Source organism: Sceloporus occidentalis, unplaced genomic scaffold (assembly GCF_023333645.1).
Source record: "Sceloporus occidentalis isolate IW3139 unplaced genomic scaffold, rSceOcc1.0.p SCAF_3, whole genome shotgun sequence".
Classification (NCBI taxonomy): domain Eukaryota; kingdom Metazoa; phylum Chordata; class Lepidosauria; order Squamata; family Phrynosomatidae; genus Sceloporus; species Sceloporus occidentalis.
This window is the reverse complement of record NW_028316983.1, coordinates 248150860-248172263: the sequence shown is the minus strand read 5'-3', so window position 1 is coordinate 248172263 and position 21404 is coordinate 248150860. Positions and strand designations below refer to the sequence as shown.

At 46.4% G+C, this 21404-nt stretch overlaps 1 protein-coding gene across 1 annotated transcript; it reads left to right on the top strand.

Annotated features, from left to right (window-relative positions):
- The first annotated feature begins 9355 nt into the window (after positions 1-9355).
- On the top strand, positions 9356-20944 carry FOXH1 (forkhead box H1). Its single transcript, XM_089518415.1, has 3 exons — positions 9356-9832; positions 18983-19087; positions 19961-20944. The coding sequence occupies exons 1-3, from the start codon at positions 9356-9358 to the stop codon at positions 20942-20944; spliced, it is 1566 nt and encodes a 521-aa protein (XP_089374541.1).
- Positions 20945-21404: the final 460 nt, after the last annotated feature.

Genomic DNA, 21404 nt, shown 5'->3' with positions numbered 1-21404 from the left:
TTTGAAGGGATGTCATATTGAAAGTGAGTAAGCTTGCTGCTCCAAAGAACAGGACCCAGACCAATGGATGCAAGCTCCAGGCAAAGAGATTCCACCTCAACATTAGGAGGAACTTCCTGACAGTAAGGGCTGTTTGACCGTGGAACATGCTCCTTCCTTGGAAATTATGGTGGTCTCCTTCCTTGGAGGACTTTAAACCGAGGCTGGATGGCCATCTATCGGGGATGCTTTGACTGAGAGTTCCTGCATGGCAGAATGGGGTTGGACTGGATGGCCCTTGGGGTTGGGAAACTCTATGTTTCTATGATCCTATGGTTGCTGGGGCTCTTCCTCTGTGTGAATCTGGGCTCAGTGGTCTATGCCACCCCAGGGGTAGTGGGCTGTGCTTTTCCTGTGACAAAGCCTCTTCCCCATGAGTGGAACCTGGAGTTTCCATCTTTGTGGGCAGAGACTGGGAAGCCAAACTTGGTTGCCAGTGCCAGAAATGAAAGTCTTGGTTGTATTGGGAATGGCCAGAAGAACCTTAGAGGAGGAGTTAGGAAAGTCTGGAGTTCTGCCTGGCCCAGTTTCACTCTGGCACCAGGGCGCCATCCTCCGTTGGACTCTTGCAGCCCTCTCCTTTAATTCTCCTTCCCAGTGGATCCCAGGACAGGGACTGCAGCTTGCTGGGAGAGAATCTTAGTCCTCAACCATCCCCCTGGCAGATCCTGCCTCCTTCCTACTCCCTTTGGGAGAGGGTCTTCTTTTGCCTCTTGGGCGTGGCAAGCTCTGTTGGGGGGCACAGGGTGGGTCATGAGTCACCCATAATCCCCCCTGAAAGGGAAGCAGCTGGGCCCATGGAGAGAGGGAGATGCCTCATCTTTCCAACCCCATACAACCTGATGCCTGAGGCACTTGCTTTGCTTTGCCTACTAGGCAGTGGAGGACCCAGACTCCCTTTGGGGAGCTATGGTTATAAAGACAAGTTAGACAGAACCAAGGGTTTGGGGTAGGGTTGCCATATCCCGCCAGGGGGTGGGACAATCCCAGTTTGGGCGGTGCCATCCTGGTCCCGGTCTGGTTTGGCGCCAAAACCGGGACGGCCCCGCCCACCACGGCCACCTCAGCCCCCGCGGCGGCTCCAAGGCCTTGCTGAGGCCTGGGAGGGCTCTCCGCGGTTGGAACTCCAGCCGGGGAGACGCTCCCTCCTGGGCCCCAGCGAGGCCTTGGAGGCGGCTCCACGGTCGGAGCTCCGGCCGCAGGGTCCTCCAAGGCCTCCGCGAGGCCAGGGAGGAGAAGGAGGACGCTTCCCATCGCCGCAATCGCCGCGATGAGGAGTGGTCCCCGCCTCTTTCCCGGCCTGGGAGCCGGCCGAGGCTTCCTCCCAGACCGGGAGGAGGAGGCGGACGCTTGGCACCGCGGCGATCGCCGCGATTCCAAGCGGCCCCGCGCCCCTTCCCGGCCTGGGAGCAGGCCTAGACTTCCTCCCAAGCCGGGAGGAGGAGGAGGAGGAGGACAAGGTTTAAAAATGTAGGAACTTTTTTTTAAATTTCCTAGCCAGGAAATAAAAAAAAAAGTCCTACATTTTCAAACATTGTCCTACATTTGTCCTGGTTTGGAGGTCCTCAATTGTGGCAACCCTAGTTTGGGGGGTCCTTTTTGGCCAATGCTTTTTTTTTTTTTTTTTTTTTTTTTTTTTTTTTTTGTCAACTTAAGCTTTTGGAAGATAGAGCAAATGGAGGCCCCTGCCACATTTCTCCCCCCCCCAAACTGCATACTTTGGCCTAGACCTCCCTGCACCCCTTGCCATGTCTGCAGCTATTTTTCAGGATCCCTTCCTGGGTGCTGCAAAGGTCCTGGGTTCAAGGCGTAGCAGGAGGACTTTTGCAAAGGACCTGGCTATTATAGAGTAAGAGAAGGAGCCCTTGGGAAGCCAGGCAGGTGTTGGGCAGATGTGGATCTGAGGATCCCATTTGATTTTCTGGCCCTTTTGGAGCCCTTGAGAGCCCTAGTCCAGGATTCCTTGACTCTCAGTCCTTCGCTCTCAAGAGAATGGGCTTGTTTCAGGGTCCCAGTTGTTAATGGGGTTGCCATATGTCAGCAGGAGACTTGAAGGCACATACTGTATATTACCAACCTATATAAATAGAATACCTTAAATAACTGCCAAATCCTAATTTCCATACAAACATCTCTCTCTCTGGCTTTTCTTTGCGAACGAAGATTCAGGAAGGACTCATGATCCCGCGCTTTCTACAAGCGTGCTGATGACTAAAAAGGCCAATCCGAGTTAAACAAGTCCAGTTGCAGAAAGCACAGCAGAAAGTCTCCTTGGGTGAAGTTTTTGGGTTGTGGTTCTTTCACCATAATAAAAACCAGGGGTCAATTGACCTTTATAATAGAAAGTTATATATCAAGTTATTTGTAATGTATTTTTTACTGTAGACACACACACACACAGGATGCTGGAGCACACTCTTGACCATGAACACACACTCACACCCCCATCCCCAAAAGAAACCCCCAAAGCCCAGTTTGCATTCAAAGCCAGAAGCTTTTATTCTTCTGGAAGAACTCCTGGAAGGAAAAGAGGGAAGGGGATGCCCTGGGGGCTGGGGAAAGAGGGGAGAAGGGGGCTGCAGAAACTCAGCCTGGTTTTCCACCTCCTGGCTAGCAGGGGCGGGTTATTAGCATTTCCACCAGCAAAGCCACAAATTCATCAAAGGTGACACTCCCATCAAAGGTGTTGTCAACCCTCTCCAAGAGTTGAGGAATGGTCCCCCTGTGAAGAGAAGAGAGAGGGCTGGGCAGCATGAGAAAGGCAAGGAGGGTCTCATCCAGATGGCAGCAGCTGTGGAGCCTTCACTATAGGTCAAGAGGGGAGTCCAGGTCAAGGCTAGGGTCTGGGGAGGCTCCACTTGGGATGGGGGTGACTCACCTAGGAGATGGGAAGGGAGCAAAAATGTTGGCAGCCGGGTCCATTGCAGCAAGACTTGGGGTTAAGTCAGCCATCCATGGGCTGGAAAGTCTCACCATCTCCCTGGAAGACAGAAGGGAGGAGACCAAGGAGGGGGGCCCTCCAAGTGGGGGCAATGATTGGGCAAGTTCCTGCCAGCCCCAGAAGTGGGCAACTGGACCAGACCCAGCAGAAAGAAAGACCAATCCAGGTGCTCTGAATCCATCCTCTCCCTGGAAGGCCATTCTGGCACCTGGGCATCTGCTGTGCCCTGAGAGAGCGCCACAGCAGCCCAGATATTTATTCAGGAGAACCAGAGGGAGCCTCAGCCACTCCTTGGATGCCAAGGTGCTCATCACTGCTGCCTCCAGGCACCTGGAGGAGGAAGAGGACAATCTTGCTTCCTTCTCCCTTGAAATTCCAGTTGTTCCGGCTGCAGAAAAGGACTGGGTTCGACACAATTCCCCTGGAGAGGAGGGGGGCAAGCTAAAAGCCAAGAGTTGGCTCTGATATACTTGGCATGAGAGACCCTCCGGATGGACTCTCTTCTTTTCTGAGAGGAAAGGGAGGATTCTGCAGGGAGCTGTGAGGTATGGTTTCCTATGTACCAAGTACCTCGTCCACTCAGTCAGGACAAAACAAGGGAAGCAGCAATGTCCAATTTCTTAGTTACAGTCTTGCAAGAAGGAGTGTCTTAAGCAAGGAGGCACACCCCAAATTTGCAGCAAGTTTTTAATCCCTTTTCCCTGCAGTATATTCCCTCCTTCATTTCTCCATTGGTCAGGTACTTTGAGGTTTACAGCGTCCCACATCCGCCTAAAGTGAATACATTATTCCCCAGCCCTGATGACGTCTCCCACCAACTCAGGTTCAAAATCCCCTTAACATTATTTACAAACCTCCTCTTAAAAGGGCTTAATTTTAACTAGAGTGAAAGCTATGCAGTCACTCTGCTGCTGAGCAGTGGTTTTAGCTGAAAACTCATCATTAACTATCCCTTTCTTCCTTTCAGGGTTCCACCATTTCTGTTTTGAGATTATTGGCTAGCTTTGCTCAGGAGGCTAACTGAAGCCACCTGGAAAATGTCTGCCAGATGATAACTTCATCCTCGTGGTCAATGAGCAGTTTGCCTCTTCTGCAGGGTTTGTGTGTAATTGAAAAGATAATTGGTCTTCAATCCTGCAAGGCTCCATCCTACAAGGTTTAAACCTCTTCTTCCTGTTATTACTGACTAACCCATCATGCTGAATTCAAATATCATTTCACTCAGGAACCAGCCCAGGAAAGACCCAGGATGCCGTGGGGGAACCTGTAACCCCCTGAAAGGCCCCCTTCCAAGCCATGAGGGTTTATTATATTAATTAATTAGTTAGTTATTTAATTAATTTCATTTGTATTCTGTCTTTCTCTCAGAAGGGACCCAAGGCAGCTCACAGATAAATACATTAAAACAGAACGTAGAATCATAGACTCATAGAATGACAGAGCTGGAAGAGACCACAAGGGCCATCTAATCCAACCCTCGCCATGCAAAACAAAACAGAACCAAACAAACATTACAATAACATTTAAAATAGTCAAAATCATCTGAAAATAGTACAAAATTACGAGAGCAAGAGCTAGCTACTCTGGGCAAGGCTTCACTCATCTCCTGCTGCAACTCACAAAGACTCTTTGGGGGTTATGGATCTATTTGGTTAGCTTCCTCCTTCCTTCCCAGTTGTTGCAGTGCCAGGCCTCACCCTCTGCTCTGCTAGGCATCCACTTCTGTCAGGAAGCCAGTAAACCAGATTAAATGTTCTTTATCTCATCTCCCTAAGTGGACGAGAAAGAAGAATCCCCTCATTCCACCTTGATTTGGGAACAGACCCTTTAGATAAGGTATCCTCTTGCAAGCAAGCTGGAAAACTTCTTGCAAAGAAGTTAGTAAAACATGGGCTACACAATGCAACTGTTAAATGGATGTGCAATTGATTGACCAGCTGAACCCAAAGGGTGCTCCTCAGCAATGGCTCCTCTTCTTCATCCTGGAGAACAGTGACCAGTGGGGGGTCCAGTGGGGCTCTGTCTTGGGCCCAGTGCTATTTAACATCAAATTTGCAGATGACACCAAATTAGGAGGAGTAGCTAATACTCCAGAGGACAGGATCAAGATTCAAAATGACCTGAATAGACTAGAAAGTTGGGCCAAAGCTAACAAAATGAAATTCAATAGGGAGAAATGTAAGATATGGCACTTAGGCAACAATAATTATTATTATAAAATTTTATTTATATCCCGCCTCTCTGTCCATGACAATCAAGGTGGCTTACAGATTAAAAATACATACAACCCACATCCCAATAAATCCCACCCTCCCCTAAAACATCAGATTAAACAATGCAGTTTGGCACTATAATAACAATAATAATAATAATAATAATAATAATAATAATAATAATAATTTAAAAAACGAAATGCCTACATATAGGATTATGGGGGACACCTGGCTGAATGAGAGACCTTTAGGTGTGAAAGGGATCCAGGAGTCCTAATAGACAACAAGTTGAACCTGAGTCAACAGTGGGATGCGGCAGCTAACAAGGCCAATGCGATTCCAGGTTGCATCAATAGAAGTATAGATTTGTAGCTTTTTGAGATATTTCATCTTCTCTGTTGGAGGGTTTTGGTGCCACAACAAACTACAAATCCCAGGATTCCATAGCATTGAGCCATGGCAGTTAAAACAGTGTCAAACCTGGGCTGGGCAGGTTAAAAATGCCCAGAAAAGGATGTCATTTCCATCCCAACATTACTTCATCGTTAGCATTCAATGCAGGGAATTCACAGCTGAAGAAAACCCTATTTGTTGCTAATTTTTAGTCTCCCCCTTTTTTTAGGATGTTAGATTGTAATCTTTTAATTGTAACTTCTTAATTGTAATCTTGTAACTCGCTATGCTGTCTTTGCTTTATTACTTCATTGTTTATTGGCATTTGCTTTGTTATTTTTTGAATGAAGGGTTGGAAATGGCTATATCTTTCTGATCATTATTGATCCGAATGTAATCTTCTGTATTATGCTTTTGTCATTATTGAATTGTTATGAATTTATTATTTTTATTTTTATTATTATTATTATTATTATTAGCTATGTATTGCTATGTTACATTTGTTTTATTATTTTCATGCTTATTGTATTGCTTTGAATTATCCCCTCTGTTGCAAGCCGCCCGGATTCCCAGTGATTGGGCAAGATATAAATAAATCCTATTATTATTATTATTATTATCATTATTATTACATTCAGGAAACATATTCAAAGGTTGCTGGGTTGTCTGTGCAACAAAATACAACAGCACCCAACATTCACCAAAAGAATGGTCCCTTTATTGGCATGGCCTGTTTTGTGCATGTTGGTTGGCCAAGAAAGGTATCGTTCTTTGGTGGATTTGGGGTTTTGTTGTAGGACGTTCATGCAGTCGCCATAAGCCAGTGACTTGAAGCCACATACAAACACCGAATGGAGAAGATGAGGGGATGCCTCCTTGTTGCCAGGACCCCTGCAGCTCAGAAAAAGAGGCTGGAGCTTTCAGGATGTGGATTGAGATGCTGGGCAGTCAGACAGAAAAGGAATCTCCTCCTTCACAAAAGGATTGAGCAACTGGCCGGGAAGAGGATCCTGGTGAATGATGCCAGGCTGCAAATCTCCCACCCAATGCCTTGAAGTGGTAAGAAAAGAAAAGAAAAAAGAAAACAAAGGATGGGGGGCAGTCACTGTCTTGCACTGGGCTTTGGCTGAAATGATTGAAGTGCGAACCATAGTCCATGGTCAGGGGATTCGTTTCCAAAGTGCTCAATGACACCAAAGTGCAGATGACACAACATTAGGAGGAGTAGCTAATACTCCAGAGGACAGGATCAAAATTCAAAGTGACCTGAAAGCTGGGCCAAAGCTAACAAAATGAAATTCAACATGGAGAAATGTAAGGTACTGCACTTAGGGCAGAAAAATGAAATGTAGAGATATAGGATGGAGGGACACCTCTCTTAAAGAGACTTATACATGTGAAAAGAATCTAGGAGTCCAAGTAGACCACAAGCTGAACATGAGTCAACAGTGTGATGCGGCAGCTAACAAGGCCAATGCGATTTTAGGCTGCATCAATAAAAGTATAGTGTCTAGATCAAGAGAAGTAATAGTGCCACTCTATTCTGCTCTGGTCAGGCCTCACCTGGAATATTGTGTCCAGTTCTGGGCGCCACAATTCAGAAAGGACATTGAGAAACTGGAGCCATGTGTCCAAAGGAGGGTGACTAAAATGGTGAAGGGTCTGGAAACCATGAAGCCCTATGAGGAGAGACTGAGGGATCTGGGTATGTTTAGCCTGGAGAAGAGAAGATTAAGAGGTGATATGATGATAGCCCTGTTTAAATATTTGAAAGAATGTCATATTGAGGAGGGAACAAGCTTGTTTTCTGCTGCTCCAGAGAATAGGCCCCAGAACAATGGATGCAAGCTCCAGGAAAAGAGATTCACCTCAACATTAGGAAGAACTTCCTGAGAGTAAGGGCTGTTCGACAGTGGAATAAACTCCCTTGGAGTGTAGTGGAGTCTCCTTCTTTGGAGGTCTTTAAATGGAGGCTGGATGTTTCAGGGAGGGCTTTGCTTCTGTCTTCCTGAATGGCTGAAGTGGATTGGATTGGATGGCCCTGTGGGGTCTCTTCCAACTCTATGAAACAAAAATGATCACCACACAAGATCTACACGAATTCATCCTAAATGATGAAGAACTCAAAATAGTCAAAGATTTCCTTAGATCAAACACTGATCAGAACGGCGACTGCAGTCAAGAAATCAGAAGAAGACTTGGGTTGGGAAGGGCAGCGATGAAAGGACTGGACAAATTACACAACTGAGCACTAGTGTCAAAATTGTCCAAGTCACTGTATTCCCTATCACCATGACAATATCCAAGCCCCATTGGTCCTTATGGTGCTGAGACATGAGCATGGCCGCTTGCCCAGGCCACCATTAGGGCCCCGCTCTGTGTGAGAGAGAGTCTGTGGGTCTTCCAACTCTGTGATTCTAAGGTTTGTTCAGAGGAGGTTTGCTGTTGCCTTCCTTTCAGGCTGAGAGAGTGTGACTTGCCCAAAGCCACCCAAGAGGTTTCCTTGGCCCAGTGGGGAATCAACCCCTGACTTCCAGAATCACAAGCCAGATTATATGTATTAATTTACACTTTTGTAGTATTGTTTTAACTTTGTTACAGTAATATTTTATTAATTTTTATACTCTTGTTTGTGGTCTTAGATTGTGCGCCCGTAGGCTGGCTTTCGCTTCTATTTTGGAGTGTTGTTTTCTCTCTCCTTTGTAAAGGCTATGTAAAGCCTATGGCACTATACAAATAAACATAATAATAATAATAATAACAATAGATTGGTATAGGGGTTTGGGTGTGGGACTACAAGAAAACCCACAATAGGTTTGTTGATCGGTGCCTTTAAGTCATTTCAGACTTGGGCTGCATCTATACTGGAGAAATAACCTGGTTTGGCACCGCTTTAACTGTCCTGGCTCAAGGCTATGGAATTCTGGGAGTTGGAGTATGTTGTGGGGTCCAGAGCGGAGCAGAGCTTAAGGAAGGAACGCCCCAAAACATACTCCAACTCCCAGAATTCCATAGCCTTGAGCCAGGGCAGTTAAAGTGGTGCCAAACCCAGTTATTTCTCCAGTGTGGATGCAGCCCCAGTTACCGACCTAAGGAGAATCTATCCACAAGGTAGAGAGATCTTGTAGCACCTTTGAGACTCACTGAAAGGAAGAAGTTGGCAGCATGAGCTTTCCTAGACTTCAGTCTACTTCCTCAGATACATTCGGTGGAGTGGAAGCCAGGGACAGACATATATAAAAATTTCTTCAGAGGGGGTTTGCCATTGCCATCCTCTGTGGCTGAGAGAGTGTGACCTGCCCAAAGTCACCCAGTGGGTTTACATAAACTGGGATTAGGGTCACCATTAATCTGAAATTATTTAAAGGCACACAGCAGCAACAACAACATCCCAAAACTCAAAACCCTGCAGCATACAAGGTAAGATATAAATTAAATAAATAATGGGGAAGGTAGACCACAAGTTGACCATGAGTCAACAGTGGGATGCGGCAGCTAAAAAGGCCAATGCGATTCTAGGCTGCATCAATAGAAGTATAGAATCTAGATGAAGTGAAGGAATAGTGCCACTCTATTCGGCTCTGGTCAGGCCCCAATAGGAAAGCCCCCTCCCCTGCTTCCCATCTGGGCCAAGCCTCCCTAAACCTTTTGGAAGTCCCTGACAAAGCCTAGCATCCCCTCCCCAGAAGGAGGGCTTTGCTTTCTTCAGCAAAAGGGGGAAGGGTCCACATCTGGGCCACTTCTTGAGCTGCATCAGCATGAGAAAGGCATGGCTGGAGGAGGCCCAGGTGTCCCTCCTTTCGCTTTGGAGCCCAGGTGGGGCCAAAGCAGCCAGCCCTACCTGCCCTGGGTTCAAAATGCAGCAGAGCTGCCCAGAGCAGCCACCAGCAGCCATTGCAAAGCCCAGAGGCCCCCAGCCCCCAAAGGGGTCCCAGCCATGGAGCAGTTGGGGTCCTCAGCCACTCTGCCCCAGACCTCTGCCCTAGGCAAGGATACTGCAGCAGAGGCTGAAGAGGAGGAGGAAGATGAAGAGGAGGAAGATGAAGAAGAGGAAGATGAAGAGAGGGAGGAGGAAGATGAAGAAGAGGGTGGAAGGGTGGGAGAGGGTCCCCCCGACAAGACAGGCAAGAGGGTCAGGAGGAGGAAGAAGAAGTACCACCGCCATGCCAAGCCCCCCTATACCTACCTGGGCATGATCGCCTTGGTCATCCAGGCTTCTCCTGAGAAGAAACTCAAGCTGTCCCAGGTAAGAAGAAAAGGGGAGGGGGTGGAAAGTCTGGGGGTACCTAAGGGATGGGGAGGAGGCTTCTTTGGGGTGAAAAGGGGAAGGGGTTCATGTTGCCACTGCAGGTTGAATGGGGTGGAAAGGTAATGGCCTGGATCCCACCTTAGTCTCCCCTAGAGTTTATTGTTGTAGTAGGCCTTCAAGTCGTTTCTGACTTATGGTGACCCTAAGGCAAACTTATCATGGTTTTTTCTTGGCAAGTTTCTTTAAGAGGGTTTGCTCTTGTCATCCTCTGAGGCTGAGAAAGTGCGACTTGCCCAAGGTTACCCAGTGGGCTTACTTGGCCGATTCGAACCCTGATCTCCAGAGTCACAAATGCTCCAACCACCACGCTATGCTGGCTCTAGAGTAGCTCTATTGAATCACATTGGCTTGACCTGCAGGTAGAGTCAGTGGGTCTGCTCTGGTTGGGGCTAGGCAATGGGATTTGGGGGCCTCTTGGTCAACCCAACTGGAGTAGGGCCCGCAAGGCAACTGGAGTTACCCCGACTGGATTTACTGGTTGAATGGGTCTCCAGCTGAGACAAATCAATGGGATTCCAGCCACTTCTCTCCCTCTCTGGGTGGGTTTCTCCAGGACATTGGTGGACTTTCCCCTCCACACATCTAGATCTGGCTTCAGAAATCTAAACTCTGTTGGTAAATCCTACCTGGAGTAATCCCACTGGATCAATTGTTAGATTGGGAGTCAACCTATGACATCAAACCCATTGCTTCCATAGGGCTACTCTAGGCAGGACAAGTCAGGTTAAAATCTGTCTCTGCCTGGGCCAGGTTTTTCCATCAGAGACTGTCTCTTCTCTCTTTGTACCAGATGGAGATGGATTGTTCCACTTTGGCCTTACCAGTCAAATGCCAAACCAGTTAGCCTACATCCTCTGGTTTTTAACCCAGGATCTGGGGCTACATGCAGTGGTGTACAATGAGAAAAGTATGTGGAATATGGTCACTTTTGCTTCAGGAGAGAAAAGGTTGGAGGATCCAGGTTTGTTTAACTTCAATAAGAGGAAAGCAAGAGAACACACGGACTCCAGATGAGCCCAAAGACTTTATTCTGTGCTGCTCCTGCAGAGCAGGATGAATGCAATTGCATTTGTGTAACAAGAGGGCAGATTTTGCTTGGAAATGGCTGGTTGAACCCTGGCACCAGATTACCTATGGGGACAATGGGCTCTCCAACACTAACTATGCTAACAAAAAGATCCAGCTTCACTTGGGTTTCATCCTGGGGTACCACACCAGGGACCCACTAAAGTTAATTTCATCTGTGCCACATTGCCTACATGTATTGTACGCCAGAGCACCCCAAAGACATCCTGCCAATTTGGGATCTTATCAGTCCCATCATCTTGAAGGATATGAGTGGGTTGTCCCACCAAGGACTCCTCAAAATTCTGGGATGCTTCATATGCCTCATAATCTTGTCAGACTTTCCCAAACGTGCTCCTAAAATCTGGCATAAATCTGTCTTTCTCTTTGCAAGGAAATGAGAGGGGCTCTGTGTCAAGGGCCCCCAAATGCTGCTCTTGTGTCTGCCCCATATGCCTTAGGTTTTAAGTCAGATGCTCCCAAACATTCCTTCCCTTACTTTACTTTATCTATTTTATCGTTTGTATGTACATCGCTGTGTAAATCTACAGCACTATATAAATAAAGCATAATAATAATTCCTACTCAGGTGTAAATCCATCCACCTGTTTTTGAGGAAACGAATGGGTTCCCCCATCAGGCTGCCCCATAAGTGCATTTTGCAAATGCCACTAAATCCCAACATTTGTTCCAAATGTGCTGTAAATCCATCCAGTTGTTGTTGTGTGCTGCACTTAACATACATAAAGTAAGCTTAATTTAGGTAGGTATATGTGTGGGGGTTTAGAAAGATTTTTCAGCTATGCATCTGGTACCCAAAATATCAGTTAAAAGGGGGAAGGTGTAACAAACCCAGAGGCTAGTCCCAACCAGAGCAAATCTGTTGAATCACGGGAACAATGGCAACCCATGGAATTTCATAGTTTTCTTCTTGTTGTGTGCCTTCAAGTTGTTTCAGACTTACGGCAAACCTATCATAGGATTTTCTTGGCAAGGTTGTCATTTCTCCAAGGCTGAGAGAGTGTGACTTGCCCCAGGTCATCCAATGAGGTTCATGGTTGAGCAAGGATCTGAACCTTGGTCTCCAGGGCCATAGTCCAATGCTAATGCCACTACATCATGCTGGCCCTCGCTAGCTGCTGGCCACTAGTACCACTAGTTAATTTGGGAGTGAGGGCTTAATGGATTTGGAGGGAGGGAGTAAATGACATTTATGGGGCCCTTGCAGCTGTACAATTTCTTTGGCTCCTCAGGCATTTTCTCCTTGCCTTGGAGAGTTTTCAGAGTTAGGAAATGGTCAGGGGAGGGAATGAGAGGATGCCTGAAGGCCGGAAAGTTCAAGAGCTGAGTGCATGCATGCCAGCAGATAAGGGCTAACATTGCAACTAGTGAGAGAGTGTTATCTCCCCCACCATCTGCAAGATGGCCAGCCCCTTTGGGCTCACTGTGTGTAGTGCAAATATTTCTTCCCCGGTCAGAGGGTCAGGCCCACCAGTTGTGGGGCTGGAACCAGCAGGGGGCAAATTGCTTTGGCAGAGGCCAGAAAGAAAGAAAGAAAGAAAGAAAGAAAGAAAGAAAGAAAGAGGGGTGGGTAATCCTCCTTCACAGATACCAACCAGACTCCATCCCATCCCACTTTGTCACAGCATCCAGGGGAGATTCTGGAAAAGTCCACCCAGGCAAGCCAAGAGGGAGGCACCAGAACTGGACAGAGCTGCATCCACACTGCAGAAAGAATGCAGTTTGACACCACTTTTAACTGCCCTGGCTCAGTGCTATGGAATTCTGGGAATTGCCATTCCCAGAATTCCATAGCATTAATTGAGCCATGGCAGTTAAAGTGGTGTCAAACTGGATTATTTATCCAGTGCGGATGCAGCCCAGGAGACACCACTGATTTCCAAACAGCTTCCTAAGCCTGTGCCATGTAAGGCAACAAAGAGCAGAGCTTATTGAGTGCCTTCAAGTTGTTTCTGACTTATGGAGACCCTAGGGAAACCTTTTCATGGGGTTTTCTTGGCAAGATTTGTTCAGAGGGGGTTTGCCTTTGCCTCCTTCTGAAGCTGAGAGAGTGTGACTCACCCAGGGTCACCCAGGAGGTTGCCATGACCCCTGGTCTCCAGAGTTGAGTCCAATGCTCAAACCATGCTGCCGCACTGTCTCTCTGAACCTGGGCTACAACTCCCAGAATCCCACACCCAACATTGCCTACTATTCTCAGAGTCCCACAACAGGCAGTGATGCTGCTGGGGCATTCTGGGATTCCAGACAGCATCCTTTATATCAGTAGTCCCCAATTTCTCATCCTCCAGATGGATTGGCCTTCAGCTTCCAATCAGCACAGCCAATAGTCAGGGATTCTGGGCACTGAAGTGCAAAAAAGGTCCAGAGTTTGAAACCATTAGTCTACAGTTCCCAGAATCCCCTGCCAACCAGGCTGCTGGAGCATCACAGGTTTTGCAAGCTATGGGCAAGGCTACAAAAGGGAGGAAATGGTTGCTGTCCATGGGGAGGATTTCACACCTTGGGAGGGGGGATGGAGGAGGAAGAGATTAAAGCCCTTTATCTGAGAAATGTACATATGGCAACAAGAGCCAAGCCTTATCAGGGAGCAGATCCCAATCTCCCTTGGCTCTGCTTAGAATCAGGAGAGTTGGACAAGTCCCCCATGATATGTTTGCAAAAAGAGCTAGCAAAATGTGGACTAGACATTGCTACTATTAGGTGGATCTGTAGTTGGTTGACTGACCAAACCCAAAGGATACTCAACAATGGCTTCTCCTTAATCTAGACACTATACTCCTACTGATGTACACTAGGATTGCATTGGCTTTTTTATCTGCCACATCACATTGTTGACTCATGTTCAGTCTGTGATCTACTGCTACTACTACTACTACTACTACTAATAATAATAATAATAATATCCCCACTTTCTCCCTACATAGGGAAACAAAGCGGCTACTAAGAGTCCACTAAGTCCACTAAAACTCCTAGATCCTTTTGCATGTACTGTTGTGAAGCCAGGTGTTCCCCATCCTATATCTATGCATTTCATTTTTTTCTCCCTAAGTGCAGTACCTTGCACTTCTCCTGTTGAAATTCACTTTGTTAATTTTGGCCCAGCTGTCTAATCTGTTAACATCTGATGGCTGTTGTTTTAACACTCTTCCATTGTCTTCCTCTGGAAACTGCTATTGACAAAATTTGCTGTCCTCACTCCCATCTAATTGCTGTTTTTCAAACATCTTGAGATCCTCTGACACCCCTCAAACATACACAAAACACTGGCTATAGATAGTCTGACTGTGAACAACTGTAAATTCATGTTTGTTTCTTCACAGCATCTGAAAGTTTATGATGCTGGAATGCCCCCCCCCCCCCCCATCCAGATCACCCTTCATTCATTCATCTCTTCATTCATGTATTATAGAATCATAGAATCATAGAGTTGGAAGAGACCCCAAGGGCCATCCAGTCCAACCCCATTCTTCTGCCATGCAGGAAATCCAAATCAAAGCATCCCTGACAGATGGCCATCTATCCTCTGCTTAAAGACCTCCAAGGAAGGAGACTCCACTACACTCCGAGGAAGGAGTGTGTTCCTCTGTCGAACAGCCCTTCCTCTCAGGAAGTTCCTCCTAATGTTGAGCTGGAATCTCTTTTCCTGTAGCTTGCATCCATTGTTCCGGGTCCTAGTCTCTGGAGCAGCAGAAAACAAGCTTGTTCCCTCCTCAAAGTGACATCCTTTCAAATATTTAAACAGGGCTATCATATCACCTCTCAACCTTCTTTTCTCCAGGCTAAACATCCCCAGCTCCCTAAGTCGTTCCTCATAGGGCATGGTTTCCAGACCCTTCACCATTTTTGTCGCCCTCCTTTGGACACGCTCCAGTTTCTCAGTGTCCTTTTTGAATTGTGGTGCCCAGAACTGGACACAATATTCCAGGTGGGGCCTGACCAAAGCAGTGGCACTATTACTTCTCTTGATCTAGACACTATACTTTTATTGATGCAGCCTAAAATAGCATTGGCCTTTTTAGCTGCCGCATCACACTGTTCACTCATGTTCAACTTGTGGTCTACTTGGACTCCTAGATCCCTTTCACACGTAGTTTCATTCAGCCAGGTGTCACCCATCCTATATCTGTGCATTTTATTTTTCCGCCCTAAGTGCAATACCTTACATTTCTCTGTGTTGAATTTCATTTTGTTAGCTTTGGCCCAGCTTTCTAGTCTATTCAGGTCATTTTGAATCTTGATCCTGTCCTCTGGAGTATTAGCTATTCTTCCTAATTTGGTGTCATCTGCAAATTTGATAGGTATGCTCCCAATTCTGTCATCCAGGTCATTGATAAAGATGTTGAATAGCACTGGGCCCAGGACAGAGCCCTGTGGGACCCCACTGGTCACTTCTCTCCAGGATGAAAAGGAGCCATTGTTGAGCACCCTTTGGGTTCGGCCGGTCAACCAATTACAGATCCATTTAACAGTTCCTTTGTCTAGCCCACATTTTACAAGCTTGTTTGCAAGAATGTCATGGGAAACCTTGTCAAAGGCCTTACTGAAATCAAAATATACTATATCCACAGCATTCCCTTCATCTACCAAGCTGGTAATTTTGTCAAAGAAAGAGATTAGGTTTGTCTGGCATGACTTGTTTCTCTGAAACCCATGTTGACTTTTTGTGATTATGGCATTGCCTTCTAGATGTTCACAGACTCTCTGTTTAATGATCTGCTCCAGAATCTTTCCTAGAACTGATGTCAGACTAACTGGACGATCATTGTTGGGATCCTCTTTTTTCCCCTTTTTGAAGATGGGGACAACGTTTGCCCTCCTCCAGTCTGCTGGGATCTCTCCTGTTCTCCAGGAGTTTTCAAATATGATTGCCAATGGCTCCGATATTACTTTTGCCAGTTCTTTTAATACCCTTGGATGGAGTTCATCTGGTCCCGGAGACTTAAATTCATTTAGATTAACAAGGTGTTCCTCTACTATCTCTTTACTTATTCTGTGCTGAAATTCCCCTATTCTGTCCTCTGTTCCATTATCCTCCGGTTGAGCACCCTTTGCCTTTTCTGAGAAGACTGAGGCAAAGAAGGTCTTGAGTAATTCTGCCTTTTCTCTATCTCCTGTTAGCATTTTGCCATCTTCTCCACGCAGTGGCCCCACCGTTTCCTCCTTCTTCCTCTTGCTGCGGACATATCCAAAAAAGCCCTTTTTGTTGTCTTTAACCTCTCTAGCAAGCCTGAGTTCATTCTGCGCTTTAGCTTTTCTGACTTTACCCCTACACATGCCTGCTATTTCTTTGAATTCCTTTTTCGTGATTTCCCCCTTTTTCCATTTCTTATACATGTTCCATTTCAAACTTTGCTCGGTTGAAAGTTCCTTAGTCATCCATCCTGGTTTCTTGAGACACCTCCCGTTTTTCTTTCTCACTGGAACTGTTTGAAATTGTGCCTTCAGTATCTCCCTTTTGAGAAAGTCCCATCCGTCCTGAACTCCTTTATCTTTTAGTATTTCTGACCATGGAATCGCCCTCAATACTTCTCTAAGTTTACTGAAATCCGCTCTCCTAAAGTCTAGGATGCGTGTCTGACTCTGCCTGGCTTCTCCTTTCCACTGTATTACAAACTGCAGGAGAACATGGTCACTTCCACCTGAGGATCCCACCACTTGCACCCCATTAACCAAGTCATCCTTGTTGGTTAGGATCAGATCTAAAATAGCTGACCCCCTTGTTGCCTCTTCCACCTTTTGGACCATGAAATAGTCTTCCAGGCAAGTGAGGAATTTGCCTTATACATTTCTATTGAATTTTAACACATGAAAAATAATTTCAAACATGTAACATTAATAAGGATACAAAAGAAAAACATATCTACTAACCTTAAAATAAACAATAAAACTGAGATGTCCTATCCTTTCTATGATGGAGTCCAGTTCTGGGCCCCACAATTCAAAAAGGACATTGAGAAACTGAAACTGTGTCCAAAGGAGGGCAACTAAAATAGTGAAGGGTCTGGAAACCATGAAGCCCTATGAAGAAAGACTTAGGGAGCTGGGGATGTTTAGCCTGGAGAAAATAAGATTAAGAGGTGAAATGATAGCCCTGTTTAAATATTTCAAGGGATGTCATACTCAGGAGGGAGCAAGCTCTGCTGCTCCAGAGAACATGATGCAGAACAATGGATGCAAGCTCCAGGAAAAGGGATTCCAGCTCAACATTAGGAGGAACTTCTTGAGAGTAAGGGCTGTTTGACAGTGGAACTCACTCCTTTGGAGATTTTGGTGGAGTCTCCTGGGGATGCTTTGATTGAGAGTTCCTGCATGGCAGAAGGGGGTTGGACTGGATGGCCCTTGGGGTCAATTCCAACTCTATGATACTATTCTAGCCTAGTTCCTGATTCCTAACTTGTACAGTATCATGATGAACCTCTACATTAAGTGCACTATCCTATTACGGTGTGCCTGCATCATATCCGACTTTCAGCTTATAATGAAAGCCGCGTGACAACCAGGAAATGGCTCACACACCAAATGCACAAGCCCCATTATTTTCAATGGGGCTTGAGCACATGCGGAATTTGCCTTAGGCAGGGGGAGGGGGTCCGGAACGGATCCTCCATGTAAGGCAAGGGCACACTGTCATTACTGACATGGCTTATCTAATCTGTCCCTTCAGTTATTGGTGAAGTTCTCCAGCTTTCTTACAGGAACGATTCCATCTTCTTCCAGTCTTTTTCAAAGTTTCAGAGTTTCCTCTCATTTAATAGACTTGTTAATTTGTCCACCTTCATTAAATTTCATACCTTCTCTATCCGTTCTTACTGCATTGGTATATCCAGTTCTTTCCAATATATGTCGTTCTTATGTGCCTTCAAGTCATTTCTGACTTATGGCAGCCCTGAGAGAGTGTGACCTTCCCAAAGTCACCAGGTGGATTTACATGGCTGAGCCAGGGTTCAAATGCTGGTCTCCAGCGTTGTAGTCTCAGTGCTCAAGCCACCACACCGCACTGGGTCTCCACCATTTTACTATGTCATTGTATTCAGTGGGACATGAGCATCCAGCATGGCGTAGTGGTTTGAGCATTGGACTAGGACTCTGGAGTCCAGGGTTCAAATCCCATCTCGGCCCTGTAAACCCACTGGGTGACCTTGGGCAAGTCATACTGTCTTAGGCTCAGAGGATGGCAATGGCAAAAACCATCAGAAGAAATCTTGGAGTTTATCACACGGGAGGAATTTCTCCTAATTTCGAATGAAAAGAAAGTGGGGCCAGAACGCATTCACGTGAATGCGCTAGTTCAGCAAATTTATGTGAATGCGAATTGCGTTCGAACTGACTTCCCATTGCCCGAAAATTGCTTGCCATTGCCTGAAATTGTGTGTGATCATCTCTCATGCAATAACATGAAACCCCATGATTGGGTTCGGACTGACTTCCCATTGCCCGAAATTGTGTGTGGTAGTCTATCACACAATAACGTGAAACCCCATAATTGTGTTTGGATTGCCATTGGATTATACTTCCAATTTCCCTTATCTGATAACATCCCTTGTCACAATAGGGCTACTTTAGGGTAATCATAGGTCAGAAGCGACTTGAAGGCACACAAGAACAACAACAAAGTGAAATGTTCCTTATGCCTTCTCCCTAAATAATAATCCCCTCCATGATAGGTTCATGTTAGGGTTGCCATGAGTCAGACATAACTTTAAGGCACACAACAGCAACAATATAGAGCCTCCTTGGACTTTGATATCCACAGAGGGTCCTAGAACCGAACCCCAGCAGATACCAAGGGACCACTGTAATTTTAAACTTTCTGAAACTGATTCTAGTTTTGTCAGTTTTTTTCATATCCTTTTAGTCTAAATAACCCTTTAGTTCAGAGGGTTTCTTGCTGTTTATATTGCTAAATCAGTTCAATTGATTTTATTGCTCTCTGCCTTGGCGTTACATGATTCAGAACATGGTATAAATGGCATAATAAAATAAAATAAATAATTCTAGATCATCAAGGAGATCAACATGTGCTTCCCTTTCTTCAAAAACGGCTACCACGGCTGGAAGGATTCGATCCGCCACAACCTCTCCTCCAATGACTGTTTCTGCAAGGTGAGATGGAGGCTGACTTAGGGGCCAGGCTGCGTTGGGGAGCAGGCAGGGGTCTTCCCTATAGCAGCAGTCGGCAAAAGAAAGACCATGGGCTGCAACGCTCCCTGGGACCATATTTGCGCAATTTTGGAACATTTTGCAAAATTTATTTTTGTTGTTGTTATTAATAATATTAATCATTAATATTATTAATATCCCACAAATTAATATATTTCTTCCAATATAGAGACTCAAGGTGGGGAACAGCAAATTTAAAACAGTGCATTTTAAAAACAATACAAGAACATTTTGCAGGGGCTAAAAATATTTTTCCCAAATGACCTCTAGAGGTAAACATTTAGGGGTATAAATAAGAGGTATTTTGTCCATGCTTTTGCCCTCTTTTAGGCTAAAGAGATGACTTTAAAGAAAACAGTTTTAAAAGACCAGTAGGCCTAAAATGCCCCACAATGGCCTGAAAATATGACAAAAAGCTATTCTCCAAATCCCCTCTAGTTGTTTGGGGTATTTGGGAGCAAAAAATGATTTGTTTTTTGAGAGACACAGTGGGAATGCAGCCCTCCAAGGTCTCCTGTGGATCTAATACAACCCCTTATTCTCCCACAGTTGCTCTATAGTCTTTCCCAGAAAAGGCCAGTGTAAAAAAGTTACTTTTTTGTTTGCATTTCCTAGAATTCCCCAGTGGGCACAGACAGTGCCATGCTTGCTGAGATTCCAAGTGGTGATACCATATTTCCTAATCTCTGACAATGGGTCCAATGGTGATCTGAAGCCATCCATAACTCTGCAGCAGTGACAGTAGTCTGAGACGCAGTGCTGCTCAGTACCAAATGGAATTTGCAGACACCTGTAACCTTTCCAGTCTCTTTGCAGGTGCTAAAGGACCCCACCAAGCCTAAAGCCAAGGGAAATTTCTGGACGGTCGACGTGACGCGCATCCCCCGGGACGCCCTCCGGCTGCAGAACACCCCCATCTCCCGCCAAGAGAGCCGTGTCTTTCCTACCGACCTGGCCCCCTATATATACAATGGGCTCCCGTTCAGTATCAGTCCCTCCCAGGCTCCCTTGCACCACATGGCTGCCGCTGAGGACAGGGCCTCCCTGACTGGCCAGGGGCCCCAACACAGCAGCCCTTTCAACATGGATAACTTGCTGAGCAACTTCCAAGGAGTGGGTCTGTGTGGGAATGAGCCCCCCAATGCCTCGGCGGCTGGCCTCAATCCCTGGAGACCAGTCCCCATCTTCCGTGCCTCTTCAAGCAGCTCAGTTGTGCCCTGGAGGGCTCCCTGCCCCTTGCCCACCCTCCCCTCCTTCTCCTTGCATGGTAGCTTCTCCTCTCTGAGCACCTTGTCCTCAAACAAAGGACCAGAAGGAATACAGAAGCCAAAGACAAGATGCGCTTCCCACATTCTTGCCAAGCGCCCCCGAGTCTTCCCAGACCGCGAAAGCAGTAGCTCAGACTCGGATTCCTCAGAGGACTACACGCCTCCTCCGCCTGCCCTGCATTGGGATGCACAGCTCCCTACCTCCTACACCAAGTTTGTGGCCCCCAATGTGGTGGCTCCCCCAAGCCACGGCGTGCCCTTCCTGGCCTTTCCCGGAGGTTCAGGCCCACCCTTCTACAACCCCACTGCGGCCTTTGCAAGTCCAGTGGTCTGGGAGCTGATGCCAAGGTCCTCTTTAAGTCCCGCCTTGACCTCTGGATTCCTTGTAGATATGGATCAAACGATGCCCCCCAACAAGTCCGTGTTTGATGTATGGATGACCCACCCATCAGACACTGTGTCCCCAGTCTCCAGCAGTTTGGGGTCTTTACCAAGGAGTGGAGTCTTGAATCATTATGACCCTTCAGGATAGGAACCTGAGCAGATAGGGAAGACAGAGACAGTGGCATCTCTTGACTCAGTTGTCGATGGATCTGTGACTCCACTCCAGGGGCTGAATCTGTTCAATAGCTTGGATAGCTCTTTAGAAACCCAATCTGACTCAGTGTCAGCAGGAGGCTCCCAAGGCAAAGGGCCCTGGCTCCACTACAGTTTGGCCAATAAAGGCTCTCTCTGAGGGCCAGGACCTTGGAGAGCACCTTCAAAGGCCAGTCTGAAATCTGGATTGGATTCAGTGCTGCACAGATGTCAGAACTGTGGGCTGCCACTGGGAGCCCTGTATTGTGGTCCCTTCAGGATTGTGTACATACATAAATAAAGAGGAGACAGTCTTTTGTAAGATTGGTACGTGCTCATTTATCTGTATTTGCAAATTTAGAAACAAGGAGTGCAGGATTAATAGGAAGACAAGCCATATAGCAGGGAAGACTGTG

Bases quoted from the DNA above. Each gene is read 5' to 3' on its own strand.
- FOXH1 (XM_089518415.1), top strand. From the start codon at position 9,356: ATGGCTGGAGGAGGCCCAGGTGTCCCTCCTTTCGCTTTGGAGCCCAGG. The intron at 9,833-18,982 runs GTAAGAAGAAAA...AAATAATTCTAG, and splicing joins AGAAACTCAAGCTGTCCCAG to ATCATCAAGGAGATCAACAT. The intron at 19,088-19,960 runs GTGAGATGGAGG...GTCTCTTTGCAG, and splicing joins CCAATGACTGTTTCTGCAAG to GTGCTAAAGGACCCCACCAA.